Source organism: Micropterus salmoides, unplaced genomic scaffold (assembly GCF_014851395.1).
Source record: "Micropterus salmoides isolate LMB-PRFRI ecotype aquatic unplaced genomic scaffold, ASM1485139v1 Ms_hic_scaffold_17, whole genome shotgun sequence".
NCBI lineage: Eukaryota > Metazoa > Chordata > Actinopteri > Centrarchiformes > Centrarchidae > Micropterus > Micropterus salmoides.
The window spans coordinates 16994442-17016347 of NW_024040817.1; the positions used below are offsets into that span (position 1 = coordinate 16994442).

General features: G+C 40.4%; 2 protein-coding genes across 8 annotated transcripts in view; one reads left to right on the plus strand and one right to left on the minus strand.

Annotated features, from left to right (window-relative positions):
- The window catches only part of LOC119907384 (relaxin-3 receptor 1-like), a 48310-nt gene that overhangs the window by 19573 nt on the left and 6831 nt on the right, over positions 1–21906 (plus strand). Inside the window, exons 1-2 of one of the 6 annotated variants that reach the window (XM_038725138.1) lie at positions 3613–3674; positions 10512–10591. The exons of 4 other annotated variants lie outside the window; for them this stretch is intronic. The gene's annotated coding sequence lies outside the window, so the exon portion shown is untranslated. Of the gene's footprint in view, positions 1–3612; positions 3675–10511; positions 10592–21906 lie in introns of those variants that run through there. One more of the 6 variants, XM_038725137.1, reaches the window with a different exon arrangement.
- LOC119907383 (zinc finger protein 516-like) lies at positions 1261–20634 on the minus strand. 2 transcript variants are annotated; one of them, XM_038725135.1, is made up of 6 exons: positions 20317–20634; positions 18534–18666; positions 7684–9227; positions 5588–6877; positions 5289–5353; positions 1261–3659 (listed from the first exon to the last, which is right to left on the minus strand). In XM_038725135.1, exons 3-6 carry the CDS (start codon positions 9026–9028, stop codon positions 3609–3611), a joined length of 2751 nt encoding a protein of 916 aa, XP_038581063.1. In that variant the 5' UTR covers positions 9029–9227; positions 18534–18666; positions 20317–20634; the 3' UTR covers positions 1261–3608. The 2 variants fall into 2 exon arrangements, with proteins under 2 accessions (XP_038581063.1, XP_038581061.1); XM_038725133.1 differs by lacking the exon at positions 18534–18666.

The following is a 21906-nucleotide window of genomic DNA, read 5'->3' on the forward strand; positions in this document are numbered from 1 at the left end:
TGTAACTCAAAGTATGTGATTTATTTATTGCTGTTGGGATGCTAAGAGAATTTAAACAACTATAACAAAAAATGTCATAAACACAGGAGAGAAAACTATTTAGATCAGACTTGGAAAAATTTCTCTCTCAGGGATTCAATATAAACCTTATCCACTTGACACATTTAAAATGCTAAAAGTTGTTTTTTGGCTAAGTTGAAGATTTATTACATCTGATAATGTCTCAATCAAGTCTGCAGGCAAATAGCTTTTCTGATGAGGGGAAAAAAGGCCTCATCCATAATTTGAAGCTTTGTCATTGTACTATATAAAGTATACAGAGGCAGCTTAAAGAAGAAGTTTTAGGGCAAACATTTTGATGGTTAAAGACTAGCAGGCACACACTAATGCCATATGAAGAAGTCGTATAGCAAGCAAGTAAAAAAAATGGGATATGTAACAAAAGTGACTCGTTTTATATTTAGCTCTTTTATTCCTTGACATTGCCTACCATCTACTGGTAGAAATGGTAAACTGCAGCAAGGATGAGCGATTCCAGGTATTATTATTATTATTATTATTATTATTATTATTACCTTTATTTAACCACATTATCACATTGACATCAAAATCTCACCTGACCCGAGTACAGCAGAAGAAATAAGACACAACAAAACACAACCAGTAACACACAAAAATGTAATTCATCCAATGGGATGTCACTTTCTAGTTTTAAAGTTTTTTGTAATTCATCCATTGATATGTTGCAAAGTAGAGTTAGTTAGTCCTGGGATCTGTTTGGATTAACTGTTTTTTACATTTGAGAGATGTTCATGTACATGTATAAACTAAAATTATTCTGTGTATAGTTCTCTTCATGTTGCTACGGATGTGAACTACAGGGGGTCCCAGCCTTTTTGCCTTCTGACCCCTTAAAATGAAGCAATATGCACATGTGATGCATCATCAGAGGTTTTTGAGTTGTGGCCACTTAAAACAACTGTTTTTTGCCTTCTCAGATGGATTTGTCATTTTTAGCCACTTAAACATGTAAAGTTTACTCAGCAAATCACAAGCCGAGAGCATTTATTTGAAAAGAATGTCAGGTAAGGTTTCCTAGGACGTGTCGGGAACCACTGGTTTGTCATTTATGTCATGTGCATGAAATATTCCAAAATATATTAAAAAAACTCATATAACTCTATAACATATAACTCATTTTAATTTGAAGGCTTGAGAATGAGTATCAGAATCTGTGAGATAATGACAACAGCACTATTATAATGTAAATCTACATTGACAAAACTTTATTCGTATATTTTTACAGTCAAAGAAAAATGTGGAACTGGCAAAAATAGAAATCCCGATACCAACATAATTCTTAACTGTGAAATATCTTTCTGTAGTCACAAAAATGATCCCAGTGAGAGCCCAACTTTAAGCTTTAGGTATGCATAAAAGTTCAGGTTTGCATAAAAATTGCTGTCTCACTGTTTACCTGTCACTCCTCCCCTGCTGAAATGTCTGCAGCAGCATCTTCACAGACAGCTGTTTTAGACCACAGGCTCAATAATACCTCCTTCAGGAGCTTCACTCCCGACTGACCCTGCACTCTGACCTCAAGTGTGTCACTGAAAAAATCCTTTTTTTTGTCTTTTTAAAATTTTCTATTGTTACTACAAATATCAAGTACTTAGGAGTGTTAAAATTCCACTCTTAGCAAACAAAACAAACATTAAATAAAACGATAATTTACAATTTTTATCAAAAAACAGTCAATACTCCAGTAATAAATTATGTATTCTCTAGATCTCCCAAGAATCCACAAGTTGATGGCTTTTTTTTATCAAATGCATAGATATTTCTCTATGGGAGATAAATACACGGAATCAGAACTAAAATACAAACATACTAAAGAAATTTTCAAACAGACAACACATGAAAAACAAATTGAGAAGGAGGTGAATTTCAGAAAGTTAAGTAGCTTGACTGGCAGATATAAGTCGGGGGCCACATCAGTAGAAATTGTTATTGCTACAGTTTCTACTTCTAAAAATCACAGCATTAAATTTGCTACATCACTAGCACAATGTGAAATGAGTGCAGATGTTTACGCTATTGTTCTGACAGGAGAAAAAACAAATGAATTGGAGCATTTCAATTTCAAACTTGGAATTATAAAGCAGAACGCCACATGTCATTGTTGTTCGGTTATTTTGACACACAAACTTGTTTGACAGACTCAATACAGCAACGACCACCAATTTAGGTATATTTTTTGATTTTCTCACAATAACTGATTGTCCATTCTGGACCTTTAGCAATAGCTATGGATTTGCCATAGATAAATGTTGAGTGATAAAAGACCATGGTGCCACTTGACATGGATGTCCAATTTTAAAAAGGATTTAATGCTGCCCTAGTTGTTGAGGATTTACATTAAGTGGTATAATTTGCAGTTGTAAACTGTAAATTAACTTGGTCACTGGCAGAAGATGGCTGATGATGCCCTTAAACATTTTTGGGTATGCTTGAGTACATACTGAATTTACATAAAGAAACTCCTGAGGTATGATGCTCATGTTCTGTCAAAAGCATGGCAAGGTTTTAGAGAATGTACACAAAGTATATAAAAAGTCTCATGGAGAAATATTTTTGCCAGCTATTTAATTTGAAGTTAATCCTGTGAACGTGGGCTCACAGTGATACTATAAAAATCCTGCATCCTGTTTCTCTAAATGTGTGTGGGATGATGAGCTAATAGCGCTGACGCCTGGAATCTGCTCTGATTAAACCTTCCCATAGCACCTTACAGGGGGATCATTTTTAGTTGAAAACCATGGAAGCAAACCTTTGTTGGTTTTTCACTGTCACTGAAAAAGTAGCTGTGACTGAGCACTTTACTTGACCTTATGAATTTACCAACACTGTCTGTCCATTCTCAGATCAGCACGTGTATAATTCTGTGAATAAGGGCTTAAAACTGTAAATGGTTTTGCCTTTTTATTTAAACAATTTATATTTATGTGCATATTGTGAACGTTGAGACATTCAAACATGGTACTAACCCGAAACCAAAAACAGTACATTATACAAGCTTGTAGGCTCCAAAAACACAAACAAACAAACTCAAAATAAATAATTAAAAGTGAAGTAAAATGTTCGGAAGTGTTTCTAGTGGCAACTCGGTCTTTAAGATTTTGCTGTTTTTCTTTATTGTTTTGCTGGATCTCACCAGCTAAAGCTCGTCTTTCACTCAAAACCAGCAGATATCTGTGGGCCTTTAGCCAATTTAATGTCCTCTTTATCATTGCAAATGTAGCTTCACCGCCCCACCACCACTAAGTGTTTTACAACAAGCTCAAACAGTTCTACCTCATTTCCATTTCCTTCATGTGTGTTTTGGTAACTAACATAACTTCACTCGTAACAAACAAAAAGCATGCATAACACTTCAAATTAAACAACCATATTACAAAATAAGAGTCCACCTCATTGCTCATATAGTGTGCATTATCCGTTGCCTCTGTCCTTTTTTAGGAGTTATGGCTGATTCCTTTAAAGAACAGCAGGCCTCTTTATTCAACGGTATCATGCAGGCGGGACGCCAACAGGAACACGATGTATCTTCACGTTCCTTTCTGAAGAGACCCTGAGGAGGAAGTGGAGTGGCTGTTCACCTGCAGGAGACAAGCGTGAGGCACACATCAGTTAGATCTTACTTAACCGCACTGAGAGGCAATGTGTGTGTAAATAATGTACACACACAGTCAAACTATCAAGAAAAGGCCTGGTAGTCCATAACCATGCTCAAATACTGTGTTCGAAATCATACACACTTAGAGGGCAACAATAATATCACAATTTGAAATATTCAAATTTGTTAATTATTTGAAATCAGACAATTTATGATACTGTTTTATTTTGTTCACAACAGCCACTCAGTTATCGTTCGATGACGACGTGTATTTTCAACAGGAAGCATCAGTTTTTACAAAACACACTTGAATCAGCATTTTTATTATGGCTTGGAATTTTTAAATGGATATGTATTTTTATGGAGTTTGTTGAGCCGGTTTAGATATAACGCTGAATAACATGCATTAGTTGTCTCTTAATATTTGCAAAACGAGATATGCAGTGCTGGAATTTTAGTTTGATATATCTGAATGCAAACATTTTATTACAGTCGCAATATTTTAAATGTATCTTTTGTCCAGTTAGTTTTAATGCTTTTAATGAAATACCATATACAGTATATATACCTCACTAGTTTCTGAGACGTACAGAATGTGTACAATATGTATTAATACCTCTTATGGAATCTCTGATGAGAGGGTGTAGTCTGACGTGGCCCTGTCACACTATGCTGTGATATATTGTGCAGTAGCTACTGTATTAGTTGACCTACAAGGTCTTCCTAATGTTAAGTTGCACATAAAGAAGCTTCATTATGGGCAGAGTAAAGCTGGTGCATTCTTAAAAATGAAAGTTTAAAGACCAGGAGAAACATAAAGCAAAATAATTTGTCAGCTATTATTGCAAAAAATATGTTCCAATAGTACTGTTTAATATCCCCCATAGTGTTTGTAATTCCATTTGTAATTCCTCACCCCTACAGACTAAGCTATTGCCCATCCCTAGTATTTAAAACGTTGCCCACATATTACTCTAGGGGGAAGAGGAGAAAGCAAGAACAGTTGTAGGTAGCATCAGGGTAGGCCTGACTGACAGGCTGATGACACACCATATGGAGATGCTGGGCGAGTTTTACCCTGAGGGGACAACAATGTTTTTTTATTATGCGTTTGCCTCATCCCTGTCAGCAGCCTCTCTTACGAAAACGAGCAGGAAGAGACAGCCAGGTTGTGGACGTTGACAGGCGCGCACACAAGCACATGAAAACACGCAGACGCATGAATGCACGGGAATGACGCACAGACGAAGTACAGACGTGGGAACAGGCACATAACAGTAGGGCGAAGACGTACTGCACATACTGTACTTGTGAGAGATAGTGGGACTTTTATGCTCTTCTTAATTCTTAATAAACGAGTGAACTAATGGATCAGGTTTGCCTTGATTGATTTTAGAGTTACATATTTCAGTTTGACTGTAATTAAGGCTGATGTAAGCAAAAGCATTATCCCAAAGTACATAGACATTCAACAGCCTTTTAATTTTTATTAAAATAAAGTGTCAGTTCATTCATTTGTCCATAGGCTGTAGACTATGATGAGTTCTATCCATCTTATTTTTTAATGAAATCAAAAACTGCAGTATCAGTGACTGCTGCAAAGGAAACATACTTGTCTGGAAGCTTCAGAGGTGGAATGGACTTCTTTTCCAAAATTTCCGTTTAACTGCAACATTGCTGTAAAAATAGAAAAACAAAAAGAGCATCTGAACATAAACATCCTGGTCGATTTCACTTATCCTTTAATGTAAAACATCTTAACATTAGAAATCTGGGTTGCCAGTGGATGAGGCCGTGTGCTCACTATTGTTTAAATCCATTAAAATTTTAGTTTTAATTTCAACAAATCAACATTCAGTTATTCATCTGCCCATTTACAGTAAAGTAAACACAAAAGCAACTCCTCCTCACCTTGTGGATCAATCCTGGGATCAACGAACCCCCAATGCTGGTAAAGAGCAGCCAGATCGTGGGGACTGTAGTTTTTCAGGAGACTCAAAATATCAATGTCCATTGGCATTTCTCCTGTTGCTTCATTTTTTCCCTGAGCAAAACGGAGTGGTTCTAAATATGCTTTGTGACCCCACATGTTCATGGCAGCCCACAGGTCAGGACCCTTAGGACCTGAGGAGGAGTCACATGACTGCCTGCGGGGATTGGGTCTATCTGCAGCTGTGTTAGATGAAGTCCCACCGTGATTTCTGGCCAACATAAAACCCAAACCCTCCTGTGGGAAGTTTGCTTCCACTGCAGCTCTGGGGCCTCTGTGTTTGGGGCTGCTTGGAGGCCGGACACTAGGGGCACTCTTTCTGTGCACAATAGTGGTCGATGAAGTAGCTTGGGTGCTGGAGCTTTTGCTTCCCCCCTCCTCTGCCCCTTTCTGTACACCAGACGTCTTTTGAGGTATGAGACCCATCCTCCCACTAGACTGTGTCCCATCTGAAAGGCGCGAGTCCTTTGACTGGTGCTTGGACTTAGGGGCACCTGAGTGGGTCTTGGGGGCTGATTGCTTGCTGCTGCTGCCGCTACTGCTGCTGTGGGTTGTCAAACCCGGAGGCTGCGTGCGCTGTGTTTTCGGAGCAGGTAAAGCAGGGCAGTCCTTTCCTTCGAGGAATGGCGGGGCCCCTGTGCGTCTCCACTGGGTAGCACCTGCCTTGAAACTCTTGGGGCTGTTAGTGCAGGGTGCCCACTTGGGTGCCATGGAGCTGCTGCCATCCACCCTGTGTGCAACCCGCTGATGGATCCACAGTACTTCTGGGTAGTTGGTAGTGTGGGAGCAGTATGAGCACTGATGTCTCACCAGGCCCTCTTTTTTAATTGGATAATTTGCAGTACCGTCTCCTTCACTTACAGTTAATGAAGACAGATTGAGGAGACTTCCGGCATCGTTAGTAGTATGTCCCTGTCCTTTGACCTCAGGACCATTTGACTTTTCTGTTTTAATGTTTGGCTCTGCTGAGGCCTGGCCAGGCGGCCATGTGTAAGGATTCCAGTATGGCTGACTGAGCAACGCGCTCCTGTTTCTGAGGTAGTCCATGTATTTTGAGGCTTTGGAACCACTTTGGTTAATGTTGTCCAAGATGGTGCTGTGTTTACTGTAAGGACTCAGGGAGTCCTGGTGCTGCCTATGCAGGTGAGACCTGAGTAGTGAGGCGTCAGCAGTGTGGAAATCACAGTGCTCGCAGAAGTATGCTGTTTTATCTGTAAGTAAGAGCAGAAGAAGCAATGAAAGGGCATACGAACTGTCGAAGTTTAAGTGTATGTGGATGTGTACGTCTGTGTACAGTTACTAAAAATAGGAATGTTACATACTTTAATTATTAAATAAGTTAATTTCACTAAAACACACATAGTGATTGTTATCTTAATCATTACATTATATTTATGAATGGGGTAGACAAACAGCTTAAGTACCATTCCTTCCAAGCAGCAGCTCTAAATCTAGTTGAACAAAGAAAGATATTAGGTGTTTATTTAGCAATCGGCACAACATTTGTTAACTGCTGCCGCAAAAGTAGGACTTATTCTCTCTACAACCACAATATGCTTATCCATTTGAAAGCTGTTTGACAGCTATTTCAAGTTTTTTTTTTTCAAGTATGCAAATAAAGCACATTAAGAGTTTCTGCAAAATCAGAAATTGTGAGCCTTTTAAAACCACCACAACTCTAACTAACAAAACACTTACTTTATATTGTTGTGTGTTCACGATTTATAGCCAACAAAATATTCCTTTAGCTTAATTAAAACATTTTGGAACAAAACTTTATATGTCCCTTAAAACTCCTCTGAAGATTCAGTGAGGAAACCTTAATGGGTGTGCCTCTTCAAAATCTGTGTCATCTGTGCACAATTGTAGTTCGGGTTGCTGTAATTCAGTTATAAATTCACTAGAGGTCTCCCTTTTCCACAGTACAATGTTAAATTCTAACTGCTTTTTACACCCAAGGACAATTGTCTAGTCCAAACTGTATCACAGGTGTTGCAGTGTGATGTGTGTGGCTTACCATCCTGCTCTTGGCTCCTGATGCTGTTGGTCTGTTTAGGTGTGAAGTGAGCATCTTTGACTTTCTTAGTCTGCAGAGCCTCGTAAAACGCATGACCAAGTCCATTCAACAGAATACGGTCCTTGTGGCAAATTTTCTTGTCACCACCTTTAGCCTGAGCCAAGCTGTTTGATGGGTGATCAAGGCCTGTTTCAACCTTCATCTTCTTGATGTTGGAGCTGGAGGTGTCGATTTGCTTCCTCTTCTTCTCCTGCTTCAGGGGTACGTACTCGCCCTTTTCCGTGTCATATGCCACCTCAGCATCAGCTAGCCTCTCCTCCCACCCTAGACATTTCTCTGTGACCTCCACAAGTCGTCCCCTTGTGGCCAGCTGCCATGCTTGGTAACTGCAAACTGGATCCAACTCTGGAATTCGCCTGCCCAGGCTCTTTTCCTCAGACGTTTCCCTTGGTCCAACACAGGTGAGGTTCAGGCTTTCCAAAAAATGCCCCTTAGCAATGTGCAGCTCAGAGGCATCAACATCTTGTTGTGGTAGATTTTGTGTCTGAGTGCGGCTGTGGTTCAGTTTATGTAGTTTTTCATGTATTCGCAATGTCTTGCGGTCTGAGAAGAAGTTACCACAGCCAGCACAGAGCTCGTAGAGGCACTCTTCATTTGTCAGCGACGCTGGGTCCTGAGGAACTCCGTTGATGGTGGCAGGCGGCTCATTGCTTTTGCCACCTCTTAGCTGGGCTTTGACCCTGTGAATGCGCATATGACTTTGGAGGAACCATGCCTGGCGGAAACGGCGACCACAAATCCGGCAACCGTGATCCTGAGAGCTGCGGTGCCTTTTCATGTGGGACTTAAGAAGCAGTACCTGAGGGAAAACCTGGCCGCAAATGCTGCAGGTACAGGACCCACCATCAGACCCATCACTGACCTCAATTGCATTTTTGTCCTTAAGTTTTTTCTTGGCTGCCTTCTTCTTCACCTTCCCGTTGACATTGTGAGCTTTGTCCAACGTGCTGACGATTTCAGGAGGGTCAAGTGTGCCGGCATTATCCTTCTGCTCTTGATCTCCATCCCCTTCCTTGTCACTGAGGTTATGGCTGAATAGGCCCAGTTTATGGCTTCGAATGTGGGCCTTCAAACTGCCCTTCTGAGCTGTCCTGTGCTCACAGTACGGACACTTGTACGGCTTCTCCCGTGTGTGTCTCCTCATGTGCTGGGACAGAGAGCTGAGAAGAGGGAAGCTGCGGCCACACACCCCACAGGTGTGACCAGAGGTCACATGCTCCTCTTTCTCTGCCTTCACATTAGCTGTGGGTTTTTCTGATACATCCTCCCTCTCTTCTGTCTCCATCACTTTTCCTGGAGCACTGGTACGTCAGAAAGCACAGCTGTGTAATAAATCCTCTAACTATGCAAAGTTTATCTTACAAATGTCAGTGAGTTCTCAGAACAGAATTCAAAAACGTGCAAATCTTCACAGCTTTAGTGTCCATCCTGATTTTCTGAAGAGATGTTCTTTATCTAGTTTCATACTGTTTTGGCAAGAAGACCTGAAAATAGACAAATTAAAATTAGGCTTGGTATAATTACACTTGTGATCCAAATTCACAAATTACATCAGAAATGTTGAGTCAACTATTATTACCAATATATAAAAGTATTCTATATATTTAACCACACTGAAAATAATATGGCTAAAAAATAGCTGTTCAAGAATTTTTAAGAATACTAAGAAAGTTCATTATTAAAAACACATTCTCATTTATAAGAAGTTCAACTGAGATGAGAGGTATTGTTATTGTCCCCCTTTTCTTGAGCTTATCATCACTGCATCACAGTGCTTTCATCTCCAGGTGCAGTAAACATTAAAATACATAAAACAAAACAAATGAAGGAAAAAAGGCAATGTTCATACATTCAACAGTATTATTTTAAACAAACAAACTAACAATTTTATTTTGGGGTATTTTCACAGTAATGTGATGCATGTAAATCAGTGGACCCCTGAACTGACACATATTAGACCATGGACCCCCATTTTATAAGGTCTTTGTCCCAGTGTCCCCATCTGATATTAAATTTTGCTTTTAGAATCATGATCAGCTTTAGTGCCAAGCAGGTTAACAAGGAATTTTCTTTGGTGACTTATATAAATGTAAAGTAAAAAATTTACAAGATATAAAAAATGTAAAGGAATCATAAAGAATATGTAAGAATATGTTTGTGCAGTGATATGCAAAATATTTACAGTATATACTGTAAAGGGGTGGGGTTACGAGGGGAGTGTCTGGAACTGTTTGTGTCCGGGGTGGGAGGCCACAAGGTCCTGGAGGGGTGGAACATTGATTGGTATGTTTGATTGGTTTACATTGGTAGATGGCAATTCCCCTTTTTGCGGGGGACCCCCTGCAACCCCCTCAAGGACCCCTGGTGGTCTCCGGACCCCACTTTGAGAACCACAGATGTAAAGAGTATGAAATATATGTGGTCCTTTCAGCACACTACATGTGTCCGTGCCTCAGCTTTAGAACAGCATGAGAAATTAACCAGTAGGGCTTAAAATTAATGTGTTTGTTGGCTTGTTGCCTTATTAACCCTGAATACTACACAGACATTAGGATTAACAATATTTAATAAAGTGATTCCAGTGAACCTTGATACCCCTGATAATGCTTGTATAGATAAAAATATGTAGACTGTAGACATTTATATCATTAAAGAGTGGCTATATTAGTTTTTTAAATTTATTATTATTTGCTATTTTGCTCTGACTGCCAGATGACTGATACACTTTTTCTGTCCTAAAAGCTTTGTTTCCTTTTGCTTATGCGTAGGTACAAAGAAAATTTCCAGAGAAGCAGAGACTGGTTTCGCTATGAGTTCAATAAGAAAGCAGAAGCTGCCTACATGTAAGGTAGTTTCACTCGTATGTTTAAAACCTACAAACCATGTACTAAGAGAGGCACTGAGGCAATTTGCATCACACAGATATTAGAATAACCTTTGTCCCTTAGTGGATGAGCGATGGCTGTCTTTGCGTATTAGAGTGCGGGTCAGTGTCTCAGCATGCGTGTGTGACGGTCCTTTGGTTTCCTATTCCTAAATTGAGTGTGTGAGGTGAAGCATGAAGAGATGTATTCATTCCTGGCCAACCAGGATGAGCCCCGAGGGGCAGTCCACTTTGATTCACGATCAATAATCCATTATCAACAAACTTCATTTTAGAAGTTCACATAGAGGCACACACACACATAGCCTTGATTTTGGGGTAAGTGCTGCTTTACTAAACATCACTGTTTAAGTCATGGGAGAAATATCACAGAATTAAATCTTCATAAATGTGAGGCAAATTATCTCAGCAGCCCCGAAGATAACGTTGATATACGATGCTTTATTAGCTCTGAGACATCTGATTAAAACCAGAGCAAAAGCATCCGGGAACAGAACAGGCATGTGCTGTACTCTGCATGCACAGGCACAGTCTGATGTGGTTAAACATGTTCCTCAGGCAAACACGACCATTTGTTAGACTGGTAATAGTGAAAGAAGGCACTCTGTGGCGTATTGCCAGCCAGGCAGTCAAAAGAAAAACCTGCCATTGTGTTGGCCGCACCAGAACTGTCACATCGCCTCATGTCTGGCCCTCCACCCCTCATTGGGGGGTCGAGGGAGGTATTGTTAAAGCAAAGAGGCCTGGGCCTACTCGTCACTGTCTTCAAATACATGTCTGGGCAAAGAGGCAGAACAAAAGACTACTCTTGTCTTGTCAGTCTTTTGGGTGTGAGGAAAAACTAGGTGCACATACTCTTAAAAGGCTAGAAAAACAGATTGACTCTGCTATGATTTTCAGGGGATGAGGCGGTCTGTCTAATTATCTGTATCTGCATCCACGGTCGCATCTGTCCGCCTGCATGCCTGCCTGCTTGTGGTCATGTGTGCTGATCCGCTCACGCTGGAATGGGTGTTGTATCTGGAATATGGGAGGAGTTTAGGAGTTTTTTTTCTCCCCCGGACGTGGCAGGTGTTTGGTAGGCAGACGCCATCAGATTAGTGCATGGGCAATGTGGCACACTGTCTCCAAGAGGGGGAGGATGTGCAAGAGAAATTGGAGGGTGGCAATTAAGGGGTTATGGTTAAGGCGAATGTAATGAGTTAACACAATAGGGATAAAGTCAGAGAGCTGAGGGCAACAGATGGGAATAAACGGGCCATCAGTATAGAGTTAGCCACCTCTACAGTATGAGCTTATGCCTTTGTCAAAAGCAGCCTACGTGCTTAGTCTGTGCTATATGTTTGCATCTGCAATATCCTACTTTTGCTCACTCATTCAAAAAATGCATTTGTGTTAAACAAAAATCTTATCTTATAATTTGAACCCTCCAGTTTTCCTTTTCTTTTTAGCAAAAATGCACTCTGTACACGTCACCATCTTTTCCAACTCTTCTGCTTTCATCCCATAAATACTGAAAGCCCTTTGGAGGATCTGTAAAGTAATGCAGATAGCCAAACATGTTGCTCCGGGGCTTAACTCATTTCTTTTAGAATCCCTCGCTCCCCTTTTCTCTCTCTTTTCTTTGGCAGATGAATAGGCATGTCCAGTCAGCTGTCCTCACATTGATTCATCCTGACGTCCCAACCAGCTCAGCACAAACTCCCTATGGTCAGGGCACTGATGCTGAGAGCCTGTGTGCTGTGATGTGTGTGTGCACTTGCATGAAAATATCCACTGTCGATGCGTTGTGTGTGTGTGTGTGTGTGTTTGTGTGCACTGCATGTGTGCCTGGTTGCTGCAATGAAACTGTGGGTGTAATTTCCTGCCGGGATCTGGAAATAGCATTTCCCCTGAATTTAATTTGCAACATACTCTAGCAACCAAAATACCTCAAATGCATTTTCTTTTGAATGTAAGAAATGTCCACTTAACAGCTGATCCCTCCAAAATTCTGCAACTGTAGACTAGTAGAAGCAATTATGTGTGAACCCCATGACTGTGAATATATATGTGCCTGCATGAATGTGTGTGTGTGTGTGTGTGTGCGTGTGTGTGTGTGCGTACGTGCTGAAGTCATCCAAATATTCTCAACAACCAGCAACAAGCCTGTGCCAACATACCCCTGACTGGAGATAGCATGTGACCGTCCTTATGCTAGTGTTCAAAGCCATAGTCATTTGCTAAGCCTCAGCTCTCATCTACTGTGTTGTGTCCAATAATCCTGTCCTGTTTCCACCACCTGCGAACACGACTGAGGCATAAAACAAAACTAACACACCAAAGTAAGTAACTGCAGTCTAAATACAAAGATGTTCTTCTATTCATCTTCAAGTCCTTTTTAGCTTTCCTCAATCTCAGAAACCTGTCTGCTGTGGGCACTGCACATGCAATCATGCACAAAATCAAATCACTGTGTTAGGAACATTGTGTCAGCTATTAGATAATTATAGCAAAATACCATCATAACAATGGCAACGTCAAGTTCCTTTATCTGCATACAGAAGGAAAAGAAACTCGTTGCTGATTATAATTTGCAGTAGGTAAAGATGTAATGATTTATGTATAATTAAACAGCAACTTTCCCAATCATGTACCCAGTATGCATTCCCTTTGTGGAAGCTTACAATGCAGTCAGTGTATTTACCAACAGATTCAGTTGTGTGAAAACAGCTGTCTGTTAAAATGATAATGATGCAATTAAAATTTGGAGCAGACTTCTAAAAACTCCTTTTATACGCTGTGTAAATGCATGTTGCACCAGATGACTATTTTACTGCATTTAAAGATAATCTGCTGTTGCTGTTATTTTATATCCAATGTCTTACATAGCATTGTTTAGCTGACTTGAAGTCATTCTCCTAATGAAATAAACACCTGTACAGAATGTAAAGATAAATGTCTCTCTTATTGCTCGTGTTATGGAGCACGCATGCAGAAAATGTATTCTCTGCTGATTCACTGCTGATGCAGTTGAAGATGACTCCTTCCAGATGTAGATGAGAGTCAACATGCGCTCCCAGGTGCTTGCATGAGATGACGTTTTTTGACTCTCCAGCACAACAAGTAAGCACGCTCAACAATCAGGGTGTGATGCATCTTACAGTGAGCATAATAATGCTTCCATTTACCATGCACAAAAATAAAAATCATTCAAGTAATCGCCACACGTTCAAGGCTACAGCGCCCTTACAACATCCGTGTGACCACAGAACAACCGTGTTGGAGCAAAGAGATAAAAAAAACAGATAATGAGATATAGAAAGTGACAAAAGTGAGTCATTCTCATCGCAAACCAACAATCTTGCACTATATCCCTGTGGTGTACATGTTAACAGTCTGATTGACACATGCTAATATACCTCAGCAAAACCTGTCACCGATGTTTAACAAGACCAACACTGTTCCTAGAGTGACTTAAATGCATTAAACACAGTGAAGCAGCACAGTGCTGTGGGCGAACAGCCTAATGTACGAAAGAGATTAGACAGCTATGAGCTCAACAGTCACAAGCACAGACAAACTTGCGCACATTCGTGCCCATCCCCCTCCTTGTGCAACTCTCCCCTTGGTTACACAACATATACAGGGATTACTCTTCATAGCATGAGATGAGCTGCTCGATGAGTGGCCTTATATCATGGATGCCCTTTAGTGCGATAAAACAAACACATAGGGAAGAGAAATTGACGAAGAGAAGTGAGATTCCTGGCAGAGGTTGTTGTTAAAAATGTGAACAATTACTACAAGAATACACGTCTCATGCAGGCCCAAGTGCAGATGACAAAAAGTGAACAATGACACTGAAAGCAGAAAGGTAAAGGTGAAGAGATGTGATTTCTAGAGACATTCTCAAAGGACTCTTGCATTTTTGCTTTCTATTATTGATGTTAATTTATCTGAGGATCCACTACGGACCCACTCTCTTTTCTGTGTGGATTGGCTAGTGTGGGAGACACTGGAGCATAATCTGCTGGCATTAACTTGCTCTCTAAAAAAAGCACTCTCGACAGGGATTAGATTATCATGGCAAGGTCAGCTCAGACTCGCTCTGACTGTCTCCCTTTATGTGTCTCTATCACTCTGCTTTCTGTCTTTCACTTTATCAGTTCTGTCATCTTTTCTTCTACCTGCCACTTCTGTCAGCTGTGAATTTTTTTTAAATGTCAGTCTCGCCTAAATATAGATCACGCTGATGTGCAATGCAAAACCTGATTAACAGAGATTTAAATACACTGGATATGGTATAGTGTCCTCCTCCAAAGCTCGAAGCTACTGAAAACTTCAAATATAAACAAGGAGAAAAAGATGACTTCACACCTTTAGAGTGAGATTAGATTAGAGCAAGGTACGATCTTGCCTGTATGGTTTGACCTGGACAATGAGACTGATAATCGTACTTGATTTATTCTCACTGTGGCAATTTCAGGATCAAAACCCTGATGACACCTTCAATTGTAGTCAAAGTTCTTGATTTTGGCTTTAAATGAGACAGGTCAACAGTTTCTACATTTAATGAAAATCAGCTTACCATCACAGAAAATATTCACATTAAAGTATTTTAAGATGCTGGAATTAGTGCATTTTTGCTGAAATGTAATTATAAAAATTGTTGCCAATTGATCTTAATCTTCGATAGACTTATCAATTAATCTAGTAATTGTTTCAGCCATACATTGCAATAATCGAACCTTGAACATTGCATGGTTGTAGGTCAAACAAAACAGAATGGAAATTGCTTAATTCAGCGCTGCTCCCTTTTAATCTAATCCATCTTGATCTATTGTGAAGGTTACTTCATCCAAGTAGTGGGCTTTGGCTGGCTGTGGTCTCAAACAATTGAATGCAAATGTTATCCTGAAATACTCTCATTAAGTACAGGGTCAAAAATAATATATCCTAGTATATTATCCCTCTGTGGAATAATGTGCAATGATTTGAGTGTTTACATTTCTCCTCTGTGATTCGGATAAGAATCTGGCATTGATTTTAGCTAAATTCCAAATACTTTTAAAATAAAAACTGATAATTTCAGTATATCTACAGCAAAACCCCATGACTGCAACCGGTGCGTCTAAGAATGGGATTGCTCTTTTGTGAGATATAGATCTTTATCACCGCCATCAGATCATAATTCTCATATTACAAAGACAATGTTGATGTGCAGTACAGAACGACGAGTGTAATTTCCTATTTCCTGCTATGATTAAGGTTAGGATTGAAGGGTAAGGCGATACCTGCTTAGCGATTTTACCCTGGGGTAAAAGAATGACAGCTGGCAGCAGGGTCTGGATTAGGTTTCCCATAGGGGTATTGCATCTTTTACACCACCGCTTCTTTGGAGTAGAATGGGCTGATAGTAACCTGACTCCCTCAGACCCATCCAATCTCGTCTCCTTCTGTCTCAACGGGGTCAAGCAGAAGGGATCTGTGAACGCCTTACTCATCCCGCCCATCTTCCATCTGGACATTTTGCCGGTGTTTGTACTCCAGTTCCTCAACTGGAGACTTAAAGGGCGAGTGCCCCCCCCCCCCCCCCCCCCCCCCCAGTAACCTATCTGTCTGAGTCATCAAAGACGCCGTTAAACATACTTCCACTGGTATTTTATTTTGGGGGACGAAACGTTGACAAAGAAAAGTTTCTTAATAACCAGAGAGGAATGATGCACTGCATTAAAGCAGTTCCTTGCTTTCATTAGACTACAATATTCTTAATAAAAACAAGTAGGATTTAATTAAACCGTGCCAGGGACACGTAAGTACTTCCAACAGTAAATGTTTTCCCATTTTCAAAACATATTTGAGATATGCACCTGGCTAGTTATACTTTGACAGAATGTATTGACATAACCAAAATTAAGCTTGTGCTGTATCTATTTTTTCATACCTTTGTACCTTCCTGACATTTCACCGAGGTATTTATGGTATATGAACAAGAAAAATAACTTAAAAGCTGAGCTGCTTGTGATGTCGCATGTATGACATTGTCTAGCCTAAATGCTGTGTATAATAAGTAGTTAGCCTACTTAGACATGGCTTGCTGGGTCTAAATACTTATGGCAAATAGAGTGACTCGAAAAAGCGCCCTTCTTCCCTAGATTCTTGCTGGAGGACCCGATGACACTTGTTGCTGCGGCGGGTACTAACACATCAGTGGGCTGAACGGTGATGATGTGCACACAGCTTCATCCGTGTTGGCTGGCTCACCTCTATCATCGGGACTAAACCCAAAACACTCCCAAACACAGGGGCAGAGGCATTTGTTTATTTTTTACAAGTCCTGTTATGTTATTCCCACCACTCGCAGTCACTGACGAGACGCTCCTTCTTTGTTGCTGAGCAAGCAGCTGGTTGAATGCAGCGGAGAGGAGGAAAAGGTGAGCAGGGAAGTTTAGCAGTAAATGTGCAGTGTAGGTTACAGGGTGTCAGTGAATAAAGGCTGCAGCCAAATCTCAAGTTATCGCGTTGTCCCATTGCAGATGATGTCGGGCAGTTTTCACACCAACTTGCCCGCCTACGTTTAGGGAGTACACTACAACACATCACCTCAATACAGCATCTTCATATGTATTGAAAGTCATACCGTCGGGATTACTAAATGCCCTGGTATCCATAATACCTCGCATAACTAAAATCTATAGCCGCAACTGATGGATATTTTAATTACTGAATAATCCACCAATATCCTGTTTAATACTGTAGTTTGGTCTATAATATGCCAGAAATTACTGAAAAATGCTCATGATAATTTTAGCAAAACAAGATATACTTAAATGTCTTGTCTTGCCGACCAATAGTCCAAAAGCCAAGGTTATTCAGTTAGCAATGACAAAACGCAAATATTCAACCAGGTTTTGTCGACAGAGCTACTGTTTCAGCTCTAATTAAATAATTTATCTTTCCATGGCACATGATCCCGCAACTAGGTAAATCCTTTTTTAACCTTTTCAAAGGATATATCTTGGGGAGTGCTGTTATGTATGAGGGCTGTTTGTATCTGTTTAAATGTAGCCCCGTTAAGTTGTTTAATATTCTGGGCTCTAAGGGGTTTTAAGGTAGCTTGAACAGCATACCTTGTATACAGACAAAGACAACATAGGAGAGACAGCTAACATATGTTAACATGGCCCTGAATCCAGTATTTGGTCCATCTGTGTGCTCTGCTCTTAGGTTAACATCAGAAGAGAAGATGCACAATCAGCAAGAATGTACGCATGTACGCATACGCACTATTTTAGAAGCAGATCCTGATATTTACACTTCCATTAAAGTGTAATTCTTATTTAAAGAGCTTTGTCTGTTAAGGTAGCAAAGTGCGATTTACCATTTTAACTGCTTGAAACATGATATATTAAGTATTGAACCTGTTCAGGTGCTTTCATTTTGATCGCAGCAATAACCTCAAGAGAAGTTTTACCTCAAGATATGTGTAATACCAAGGTATTCAACAGTCAAATACTTGATAATTACTATTAAAAAAGTTTTTTTTAGGTATTTGCAGCAACACATACTGTAGTTTTAGATAGAAATATTGTTGATATAATTGCTGTAACTTCCTGCTATAGCTGTGACTCAAATAGTGAGCAAACACATACGTGTTTGGAAAAAACAAGTTGGTGTACAAGATATTTCGGATGTGAGCCACAGGCCCATGCTGTGTTTTAACTACCTCACAATGCATCCACAGGAACAATATAATGACTTTGTCCACCTATTTCTCCTGGGGTTTCTCCCTTCACAATTTCCTCTCCTCGAAGTACCTCCCAGGAGAAAATGTAATCTGCTGGGGTCAGTCATCTCCACAATTTCCTATGTCTGTTTTTGACTTCAACAACGTGTTTTTATGTTTCCACAGCCTCAACCTTACCTCGCACAAGAAATGTTTTTGCAGTACAGCAGCCTGGCTTCTTGTAGAATGCGTTTGCACCAATTTCTTCCTTTCTTTACTCTTGTAGTGGGTCCATGATGTGTTTGGCACTGTCCGATTTATCCGTTTTCATCTACGCCAGATTAAGGAAAACAAAATGTTTCAGCCCATTGTCACACAAGGGAGCTGCCCTAAGTGGAGATGTCCTTACCCCTCACATCTTCCTGTCTGCACCCCTCCCCCCTTCCAGCAACAAGCCCTTGTCCAGACCCCAGTCTCCTGACCTAATCTGGATGATTAAATCATTTTTCTTTAGCACAAATTTTGTCCCCCCACTACTCTTGTCTGGTAGTCGCCGCACACCCTCCCCTATTGATCGTCATACTGAGGAGATTACCCTAATAGCTGGGATTACCTCCCCACATGTTGGTTGGCCACATACAAGGGGGGAGGGGGGAGAGCTGGGGATGGTGCACGATGTGCAAGTGTATGGAAGAAGGGTGGGAGGAGTGGAGGACTAAGAAATGTAAAAATCTGGGATTGTTTATTGCCTTTGAGGACCACAACATAAGAGCTACATCCTCTATCCTGTCTGATTGTGTGTAGGATGTAATTAGACTGTTTCCCAGCCCACATCTTTATCCTTAAATGTGAACCCTGATGATGAGTCATGAGACAACAGCTTTTTTATCAGCAAAGCAGACAAACAACACCCTGAAGACCTATTTGACACATATTTGTCCTCTCATGCTCATTAACTCTATACAGCCTTTGGTTGTAAAGGCCAGTGGCATCACCTTGAGTGCTGTTTTGCTAGAGATGAAGCAATTAATCGAATGACAGAAACTTAATCGGCAACAATTTTGATGATTGGTTCAGTCACTTACTGAGCAAAAATACCAAACATTCTTCAGCTGTGGCTTATCACATGTGAGGATTTGCTGCTTTTCTCAATGTTATGTAATTGTAAATTAAATGTATTTTGTTTTTTTACTGGACAAAACAAGCAATTTATAAATGTCACCTTGGGCTGTGGAAAATTGTGACCACTATTTTCTGACTTTTTATAGACTAAACAATTAATCAATAATGAAAATAACTGTCACTGCAGCCCTACTTACTGTTTACTACTAATCACCTTCTTTCAGCCCCATACAGGCCCTGATAACAATAACTGGCCAGCACAGTCCCATCCACATGTTTCAGCTCAGGTAGACATCTCCTGTTTGGTGGCTGCTGGTGTTTTTAGTTTACTGTTTCAAACAAGTGCCAGAGGTTGAAGCAGCTAGAAAACAAGATGTTATGCCCACAGCAGGAGTCGGGCAGAGAGGGAGAGACTGGAGGCCATTCAGACAGTGCAGAGAAAAGGAATTCCGTTAATCCGCCGCTGATCCGGTACAATGGCAGCCTTGTTGTCTGTCCCGTTTTGCACTCGCCACAAGTTTGCGTGCGTTTACAATGTTCACTGATAGCCTGCACAGAGCTGTGCCAAACCACAGTAAAGATAATAATAATTATAGCCTAATAATGACGATGATGGTGTGGGAAGCTCGTATCAGGAGTATCAGTCGCTGGTAGCAGCAGCAGCCTGCCCCAACACGAGATTCAGAGGACAAACGACTTGACTGAGTGTTTTACTATAACTGCCATCCATATAACTGATGTTGTAGTTAACTTTCCCCCGCACAAACTCCCAAAACAGCGCACTTGTACAGGCTGCAGCACCCCACTCCTCTTCGACACACTATCTTTTGTTAGTTAACCGTGTTTTTAGCTTCCTTACCTTAGAGGGGTTAACATTAGGCGGCAGGTCGCTCCTGGAGGAATCCCATCACCGATAAAAAAAAAATTAAAAAAAAAGCTAGGTGAGCTGGGTTTAACAGATTAACACTTGAGACAACACGCTGTAATTCAGCCGTGGGGTCATCGCTTTCTTCACGGTAGGGTTAAAACTTCGCTGTCTTTCAATCACAGCGGTGCACCTGAACCGCAGTCCCGTCCTCCACCACCGCAGCGGCAGCAGTCGTTGTTGGGGACATGAGTGACGCGAGAGATAACGTTATTAACGTTAATAACAAGGGCGAGTGATCTCTGCGTGCGCGCGGCTCTGCCCCATTCACTGCAAAGTGGCCGGTGGGCGAGCGCGAGCGCGCGCGCGCGCGCGAAATGGTTTTCTCAGATTAATGTCAGTTGACTCGGGATTATGTGGCAGTGTAAATACAAAGGTGAATGTAGGCTACTCAAACAATAGCATCAGGTCGATGGTCTTCACTGATCGCACACAAGCTAATATAAATTAAAATTGAAACCTTATATGTGAGTAAAATAATAAGTTTACAAATTTTGACCACATTACAGAAATTGCTTCAGTGTCAAGTGACTACTCATGGCGGTATATAATTAGTTAAATACAAATTTAACGCTTAAACTATTAGTAAAGGAAAAACACGTTTTACACTCGACTTTGACAGTTGTGTTTTAAAGAGACTCAGTTAACAGTTAGGCTACACCTTCAGGGAATTTAATGCAGTATCAGTCAGGGGCACGAGGGGGCGGGACTTTGTTTGTGGGCCCTCCTACCCAGTGACTGAATAATATAATCAGCAATATTGTTCATTATAAACACAGTATAGAAACTGCAGAAGTATACCTACTAAATCATAAAAAATGTCAATTTATCATTTTAAGCTCTGTATAATATTACTATAATCCTATCACATCTCTGTCTAGACTTAAACATATGTAGTACAGTTTAGTAACTTAAATACTGACTACTTAAACATTTTAGCATGTAATTTCTAATGTCACTTAAAAATTCATATAGTAACTCGTGATTTTGCTCTGTTGTAAGTTGTTGTGGCACACGTAGTATAAATATAATAAATATGAGATGTCATTTAATAATGTATATTTCTTTGTAGCTACTCCACAGTGAGTTTATGGTGTTTTTCTCATATAATATCTGTATAATATTATATTATAGAGGCCGTCAGGCAGCGCCTCCAGACTCTCCAAGGAGAACACATGACATGGATCTGACATGATCAATAAACTAGATTACACTCGCAACAACAAAAAATCCTTACTTTCCAGTTATGTTTTCAGTATATCACTTACACTAAGATTAACCGTTTACAGCCACAGATACTCTACACTAGCTACCACCACAATCACTACACTTGTTTACTTACTCTGTATGTTTCTGCTGGTTCAACTCCAAAAAGAACTCCAAGAACTTAAAACAACAAACTAAATGCAATTTAATGTTAACTTTTAGATATCCATCCTTCTCTGTTTCATACCGGCAAGCCGTCCAAATTAGAAGAACCCACAATAAGATTCACATTAAAGCTTATCTGCTTTAACGCACCAG